Genomic DNA, 9294 nt, shown 5'->3' with positions numbered 1-9294 from the left:
TTATCCATTGGTTGTGTCAGCACGTTTCACCAATATTTTTCTCTGTTTTCTACAGTGTCCCCACACAACAAAACAACGAAAGAGAAAAAATGTGGACTCTGTGCATCGCCTTTTAAAACCTTCACTTCAAACCTTTCCTCTTCACACACAACACAAATACCTCTCTCAATCTCTCTTTCTCTTTCTCTCACAGACACACACACTCACACACTCCTCAATCCTTCACACTTCAACCATGGCGGTAGGACTCTCCGCCGCCATAACCTTGAAGCCCTTCCTCCGCCACCACCACCCTCACTTTCCCAAAGCAATCCCAGCCACACTCCCTTTCTCTCCCTTGAGAATTTCCCACCACACAACCTTCCTGAACACCCAAAAGTTGTCACCTTTCACCGTCTGTGTCCTCACGCAGGACCCCAAACAAAGCACCCACATGGAAATTGAGGACCAGGAGCAGCCATCACCTTCTCCTCCACAAGTCTTGTCGCCAAAGTTGGCGGCGAAATTGGCCAGAAAAGAGTCTGAGAGGTCCACCTACCTCGTCGCTGCTGTCATGTCCAGCCTCGGGGTCACATCCATGGCAGTGTTTGCTGTTTATTACAGATTCGCGTGGCAAATGGAGGTAAAATTTGACCCCTTTTCTAACTCTTCTTCCCAAGGTTTCAAAAATGGTTGCATGTTCCATGTGATCCCGATGTTGCAAAAAATTACAGACAAACGAGATAAATGTGATTCTGTTGCTGTCTGTTTTGAACTTTTCGTTTCTGTGTCTTTGACATTGGTGTCATGCATGATTGTTGATTTGCATGTGAAGATAATTTGGTTGTGAAATTGGGTTTGGTTTTTGTGTAGGGTGGAGAAGTGCCTTGGTCTGAAATGTTTGGCACATTTGCTCTGTCTGTGGGTGCTGCTGTAAGTAGTCCTCTTCACTGATTATGATTTCAATTTTCAATTCAGTCAGTTTTTTTATGATTTGGGGAATCATTGGGTATGTTTTTTGAGAATTTTGATCAGAGAATTCAACTGGGTATGTCTGATTTTCAGGTGGGTATGGAGTTTTGGGCTAGATGGGCTCATAAAGCTCTCTGGCATGCTTCCTTGTGGCACATGCATGAGGTATGCTTTCAGTTCTTTCATCTTCTTTCCTCTGCATCATGTTTCTTCTTCACTGTTTAACTCAATTTATTCAAGTACTTTGTTTAGTTAATTCTGGTCCTCATATTCAAGTGAGTTTATTTCTCAGTATTTACATTTTGGCAGACCAATTTCCATAAAAAATGAACATTCTGAACACACTTTTTTTACTAATTGTTTGCACCACAAAGTGTCAAATGATTCGGTTTTTTGGTGAATCCTTGTGATGTCTCAGCAACCAATGACCAGAAACTACAAGATCTGTTCAACACAAACTAACAATTTTTTTTACTTCAATTGCAGTCCCACCATCGACCAAGAGAAGGACCCTTCGAACTGAACGATGTATTTGCCATAATCAATGCTGTCCCTGCCATCGCTCTCCTTTCCTACGGTTTCTTTCACAAGGGACTCATCCCTGGTCTTTGCTTCGGTGCGGTGAGTGAATTCTCAAAAATTCAAACCAAATAGATTAATCTTTTTTGTTATATCTTAATGAAGAGTTTGGTTGGGGGTGAAATTCCTAATTAACAGTTTCACAGGAAAAGGGTTTTCATTAAACAATGATTACTGCAGAGACTTTGTTGTCAAATGAACACTTTTACTGAGATACCTTCAACTATGAACAGGGTCTTGGAATTACTGTCTTTGGGATGGCCTACATGTTTGTCCACGATGGCTTGGTTCATAAGAGATTCCCTGTGGGCCCCATTGCCAACGTGCCCTATTTCAGAAGAGTGGCTTCTGCTCACCAAGTAATTATCATCATCATTAGGATAACATTATGCACAAAAAATCATTTCTTTTTTATTATTATAATAAGTGTTCTCACTTTCTAATGCATATTTAACGTCACACTAATCAGTATTATACTAATAATAGCATTCTGAATAATACAGTATATTACTCTTATACAATTCATGTTATGGTCAAATTTTACACTGAAAACCCATATTTTCTATTATTTTTATCTGTGTTCAGTTCATTTTCATGTTCTGATACCCGTGATGTTGTTCTTGTCTTTATCTCAGCTTCACCATTCAGAAAAATTTGATGGCGTACCGTATGGGCTGTTTATGGGACCAAAGGTATGCTGCATTTTGTTTCTTCTTCTTGTTCATGTCTGTTTATATATTCATTTGAATTTATATTTCAGGTTTTAGTTTTTGATTCTTCTTGGAATTACTAATATTTGTTGAATACCTCAAACTTTGATCATTATTTTTTCATTAATGTGACTGAAAATGTTAAATATGGCATGCAGGAAGTGGAAGAAGTGGGAGGGCTAGAAGAGCTGGAGAAGGAGATAAGTAGGAGAGCAAGATTATACAAAAACAGTTCATCATAGAAGCTAGTCACAAATCCTTAGCTGTTTCAAAGAATCACCAATGTAAAGCAGAAATGTGAAATAAATTGATGAAATATTTTTTGCTTGCATATATATGAAATCCTTTACTTCAAAGATAAACATGAAATAACAGTAATAAGGAAAAGGTGGTGGTTGCAAACATTTCTGCAAATGGTTTCTTATTTTGAGGTTTATTCTGTGTGTGGTGAAGTTCAAAAGATGATGACTATAAAAGGTGATGGTGTAAGAAATAATTGGTGCCTAAAAATTTGGCTTTGGCTTTGGCCCTGCCCCTATATTTCATTTGGTCACAGTTGCTAGTCCTTTTCTGTGGGGGCATTGAGCTATGCATGCCACTCATTTGGGGTTTAGCACCATTAATTACAGATACCTGAAAGGGTAGGGTGGGGTAAGGATATTACTTGACTCATTGGTACACATTCTGAACGTGGATAACACTCACTGATTAGGATTTTCCTTTTTGCATAAAATGTTAACATCTGAGAAAATTACTTCTGAAGATCTCTCTCATTTGCTTTGGTTATCTGAGATGTGGTCATAGACAGCGAAGGTTTAGGTATGTTAACATATTTTTAAAGGATACTTAGTATTTTGATACCGTTCTTTTTTCTACTGCTATTTGACATTATTTTTTGTAACTATTTGTTTTTTTTTTTAAAATATAAAAGTTAACTTAGAATATTTTACTTTTATACAAATTGTGATCGTCAAATACTAAATACTAGAATTTGTTATATTTCAATTCCTTTGTTAATAGAGATTTTAAATTTTTTGGTTTTAAATCTCAATTTAAGTGTTTAATTGAAGCTTAATTTAAGTGTTTTTAATAAACATCTTTTATGATTTTTTTTTTATGTTTGGATTTTTTAAGAAAATGGAAATAATAAATGGCTGGTTCTAAAGTAAATAAATTGTTGAAAAATTTTCTCTAAATTTTAAGAATTAAATGAAATACTATATAATATTTCGTGTTTATTTTTTTTTCCTTTTCTGTAAAATATTCTTATAAAATTAAAATGAAGATGAAATGAAGGAAGATATGTGTAATAAGAGAAATAAAATTTATGGAGGCAAAATTAAAGTTCAAGGTATAATATTTTAAAAAAAAAATTATAGTTTTTTTTTTTCAATTTTTGAAATGCCACAAGCTATATAAGAATGCTTGCTTAAAATTAAAATGGATATTACATTCTTCTTGTTTGGGTTTCCACAAATGAGACATAGTTCGCTACTTTCTAAAGCAACACTCATCTTTCTTTTTTCTTTTTCTTTTTTCTTTAACTTACACAAAGTTATTAATATATAATCTATAGCAATATTTTCCGCATATATTTCATATTTTTATTTTATCTTTAATTATACTTTAAAATTAAAAAAATATAACATAAATTACTTATCTAATACATATATTAAATTTAAATAAATTATTAACATTATGAATTATAAATATTGACTTTTAATTCATTAAAATAAGATATTATAATATAAAATTACAATAATGCATGTGTTTGTAATAAAACAACACTCTTTCTATTATATTGCATATTAACTTCGTGTTATACTAGATACATAAAAACTCAACGAGAATTTAAATGTTGCACCCACAATGAAAGCTGGTGTTTTTTTTAGGTGGTCATAGATTGAATTTTTAATGATCTAATCTACATCTATTTTAAATCTAAATAATTGGATCAGATTTTCGATCCAAATCTATTTTTTCAGCATAATTAGTTTGAATTTTTTTAAAATTCAGATCCAAATATTTGGATCAAGATATAAATCTAGTCCAAATATTTAGATCAAGTTTAAAATCCAGAATCCATTTTTTATAAAAGAAATTTAAATTGAATTTTCTAAAACTTTTGTCCTTAAGTTAACATAACTCAGTCTATCCGGGTTGTCGGGTCTGTTCGGCCCATCAGGGTCGTTAAGCCTTTCCAGTCTGTACAGGTCGTCAGGCACTGTCCGTCCGAGTCATTAGGCCGACCCAACCTAGCCCATCCGAGTCTTCAAACTCGCTTGACCCGTTCTGGTCATCGGGCTCGCCAACTATTTTGGGTCGTCGTGTCCGACCGACTCATCAGGTTTGTCGGGCCCGCCTAACTCATTCGTGTCTTTAGGCCTGCCCAGCCCGTTCTGGTCGTCGAGCCTACCTGGTTCGTACAAGTCGTCGAGTGAGACCCGTTTGAGTTTGAATTTATCCTAATTTATCTCAATCTTTAGCGTAACCCAACTAAAAATTTAAATTGAAGATTTGGATTGAATTGTTTGGATTATCCATATTTAAAAATCTTGATTTAGAGAACAGATATCCAATTCATAAAATATATAAAATATAAATTATATTGAAATCCAAATCCATTTAAATGAATCTTAAATAGATTGAATTTTTAATAAAATAAATTTTAAATAGATTAAATCGGAAGATCGAATTAGAAAATTAGATTTTTTATGCACTCATATTTTTCACAAAATAATGTAGAGAAGGATCAAGACTCAGAAATACAATAAAAAATAAAAGTTTAAATATGTTTGCTTACCGAAGTCAGTTTTTAGTTCCTGTAATATAAAAATAAAAGAGCCATATATTTTGTGATCATTAATTTTAGTATCTAACAAGGAACAAAAGTGAATTATTTTCGTATTAGGAAGTAAGAAAATCAATTTTAAATTTGAAAATATAAAAACTTAACCTACATTTAAAGGATACAATAAATATCAATTAGAAAAAAAATTATGTAATATATGCGTTGAGTTTATGTATTCTTTTAATATCCAAATATTGAAAATACAATAAAATAATATAAAATATAAAACAAAGTATGTCTTCCTCTTTTTTTTTTCTTTTTTTTTTTTAATTTTTACTAAAGGCTATATACATCGAATAACAATTCTCCTTCCCCTCTTACAAGATATTCTGGACAAAATCATACAAATCAAGAAAAATAATGAATTGTTCTATATCTTTTTTCATTAATGTTTGGAAAACATTTTGGACAAAATAGTACATAAAGAAAAATAATTAATTAATCTATTTTTTATTTTATTTTTTTACTAATCTTTGGAGTCTAATGAAGAAAAGATAATAATTGCCTATTACTATTTCTGAAATTTTCTTCTCATTACTTAATAGCAACATATATATAACCATATCTTTAATGAGGATATATAAAGAAAAAATAAAAATTAAATTTATTAAAATTATAAAGTACCTTATATTAATGACCATTTTCTTTTTCAAAATCCTTCTTTATAATAGACATGAGGGTTATTATATTTTATGTACTATCCATATAATAACAAGTGCTACAATGTGGTTAAATAGTTTTTTTTGTAAACTTTGGTTGCATGTTACAAAAGCTCACTAGATAATTGAATTCACTTTGACTTTAATATTCAACTACCATGTTTTCAAGTTTAAACTTCGGGCCTGCCCAGCTCGTTTGGGATGTCGGGTCTGCCTGACCTGTTTGTGTCGTCAGGTCCCTCTGATCCGTCTGGATCGTTGGTCAGCTTATTAATGAAACATCTCGACTTTTGGCCTGAACGACTTATCTAGACCTTCGATCGGAACGGATCGTCTCTACCTTCGACCGGAACAAACCATTTTTACCTTCACCCCATGTCGGCCCATGTTGGTACGCCTCGACCTTCAACATGTGTCGGTCTGTCTCAACCTTCAATCTGAGATGACTCGTTTCAACCTTTGGTCTGAGATGGTCCATCTCAATTATTGGGCGATCCGACCCATTTTGGCCTAGGTGGGCTATAAATGATTTGGCTCAACCTTTGACCCAAACTAAAGGTATTTTTTTTAAGAGTTAATTAAAATATTGTAATGGGACCAAACCCACCTTGGCCCTAACCTTAACCTACTTTTGAGAGGGGTCTTTAAGGATTGAGGCTTTTTCTTTTGCTCCTTCATTTGGTGGCCCCTTAAAATGAGGCTTATTCAAGGGTGGATTAGGACTGACCCACGGGCAATGAGTCAAATTGACAGTTCTGTCTCAAAATGTGCTTATAGTTTTCTGAGGAAAAAATTGCAAAATATAATTTCATCTCATTAAGAGGAATCAAACACATATTCTTATATACGATACTTACACAATTATAAGTTCCTCAAACTCCTTCACTGCTAAGGACTCCCATATACAACAACATTTGCTCTTATGTACCATATGATCATAGTAGATGAAAACCACATATCAAACAACACATGATAAACTAGCATATTTTCAAAGAACATAACCATTTATAAAACTAACATTTCAAACATCCCATTCCAACATTCCAACATATACACTATACCATTCATATACATCACATTCCAACATATACACTATACCATTCATTTTATACATAAATTATTAATAATAATATACACCACTTATGGAAGACGTCTGTACTAAATTAAACTAATAAATTATACATTTGTCATACTGCCTCTTGTTCACACAAAATCACAAAATCAGGAATATATGAAAGAGTAAATTTCGTATAATCTGCTTGAAGCAATTATTTTTCACACTAATTTAGTTTATATAACCATCCATTGTCACCACCTTAAATTTTCTTATATATAAGTATCATGATTAATAAAATCAGGATAATCTTGTCAAAAAATCCTATTAAATACAAATTCTAAAACCACACAACATATTTAATAAATATTAATCTTACAAATGCAAATTACATAAGATATTTAATTTCACATATAAGAAGTACTAGATATTGATGATTAATATTAAATACTAATTAATTAGTACACAAAAATATTAATATTTAACATTATTATTTTCATATGTCATGTTTTTATTCCTTTATTAGCATTTAAGATTTATTAATTAGTATGTATTAATATGTAATAATAACAATATATCATTATAATAAAAAAAGTTTAAATAATGATTAATATTAGTAACAAAAAGGGGGTTTATAAACCAATTTAGAGATCAATTTCTCGATTAGATATCAATTTAAAAATCAATTATATTGGAAATCAAAACATTGATATTTATTGACCAATTTAGATACTAATTCACAATAGAAACTATTTATCAATTTTGATATGCAATTTTATTGTATTTTTATTATTTTTTCCAACTTCTTCAATTGAATATTTTGTATAAAATAAATCTAACTCATCTAAATAATTTTAGATTACTTTCAATATAAAGGACAATTTGGTAATCTTATTTTCTTTTTTATTAAACTTAAATTTTAATCTATCACATCAATCAAATCACTTAGTGGCTTTCAAACTTTTCTTCTAAATTCACTCACTTTCACCTCTAAATGTGTGTTCACTTTGGAAGATTGATTTGAGAGAGAGTTAGATGATGAAGTTTATATTGTTCACTTTTAGGGATTATGAATTCAGAGATGAAAGTGAATGAATTTAAAAATAATGTTTGTGAAAATTTGTGAGTGATTTGATGCATGTGATAAATTAAAAAGTAAGTTTAATGAAAAGAAAGACAAGATTACCAATTTGTCCTTGATTTTAATAGTAATTTAAATTTATAATTAGATAAGTTGGATTTATTTTAGAAAAAAATATTAAAATGAATAAATTAAAATATCATATTTTAGTAAAAAAATATTTATAAAAAAATTTAATTATTATCATAATTAAATTAACAAATAACTGAGGATATAGATATAATATGGATGATATCTCCTTAAATCATTGCATAGGAGAGAGGATGAAAAATAGAATAATCTTTCTCTTCCTTCCTTTCTGTCCTCCCTGAAACTTGCTTTAATTGAACAACTGTTAAGGTTTTAAAAAGAACACAAACTTCACCTTCTAATCCACTTAAATTCATTGTCTCTTTTTTTCTTACATCAAATTTCTCAAGTAAAAAAGTTTAACTATTATATAATTTGATTGGAAATCCAACTTATTAAAAATAATAGTTATTATAGTTTTAAAGAAAATTATCATTACAAACTAATAACCTTACTTTGTATAGTACGGTACGTTGTTCTATAGTTATTTGAACGTGTAAAGATGTTTTTTATTTCTTTTATGAAAATTATTATAAAAGTTAATAAAACTATCATATATATATATATATATATATATATATATATATATATATATATATATATATATATATATATATATATATATTACACATCATCGTGGTTATTATTACAGTAATAATTAAATATTTATTATATAAATGTAACATGTTATACTTAAATAGCAGTAATTAAAATTAAGAAAATGAATTATATTCTTATTTTTTTTCTAAAGAATCATAAACAATCACATTTAAAAGTAAGTAAAAGAAATGAATAGTTAAAAATAGGATTAAATATGTATTTGATCCCGAAGTGAATTTTTGAATTAGTCTCTTTTCAAAATTTTATATTAATTTAGTCCTTTATCATGCGTGGATTTAGTCCTACTTACCAAATTTTGTTAAGTTTATTTTGACATTTTAAACGCATTTCATGATAATATTTAAGTTAACATTGGAACGAAAATGTGTCAAACGGGATAAACAATTTAAATACCATCATGAAATGTGCTTGAAACGTCATATAAACTTAATAAAATTGAGTTAAAAGAATTAAATTATCATATTTTAAAAGATAGAAGACTAAATTAGTCAAAAAAAAAATTAGTATAAGATATTATAATATAAATAATGCGTGTGTTTGTAATAAAACAACACTCTTTCTATTATATTGCATATTAGGGATGGCAACGGGGCGGGGCGGACACAGGTTTCGCTATCCCATATCCATCCCCGTAAAAAAAATTAATCCTCATCCCCATA

At 30.0% G+C, this 9294-nt stretch overlaps 1 protein-coding gene across 1 annotated transcript; it reads left to right on the top strand.

The window, feature by feature from the left end:
• The first annotated feature begins 200 nt into the window (after positions 1-200).
• On the top strand, positions 201-2571 carry LOC114180998 (beta-carotene hydroxylase 2, chloroplastic-like). The gene is made up of 7 exons (XM_028067305.2): positions 201-622; positions 853-912; positions 1045-1116; positions 1438-1572; positions 1764-1889; positions 2166-2222; positions 2399-2571. Exons 1-7 carry the CDS (start codon positions 236-238, stop codon positions 2480-2482), a joined length of 921 nt encoding a protein of 306 aa, XP_027923106.1. The 5' UTR covers positions 201-235; the 3' UTR covers positions 2483-2571.
• The last annotated feature ends 6723 nt before the right edge of the window (positions 2572-9294 follow it).

Source organism: Vigna unguiculata, chromosome 4, assembly GCF_037176805.1.
Source record: "Vigna unguiculata cultivar grain cowpea cultivar isolate G323 ecotype 2 chromosome 4, ASM3717680v1, whole genome shotgun sequence".
Classification (NCBI taxonomy): Eukaryota; Viridiplantae; Streptophyta; class Magnoliopsida; order Fabales; family Fabaceae; genus Vigna; species Vigna unguiculata.
The sequence above is the reverse complement of the archived record's forward strand: the minus strand, read 5'-3'. Positions and strand labels throughout refer to the sequence as shown.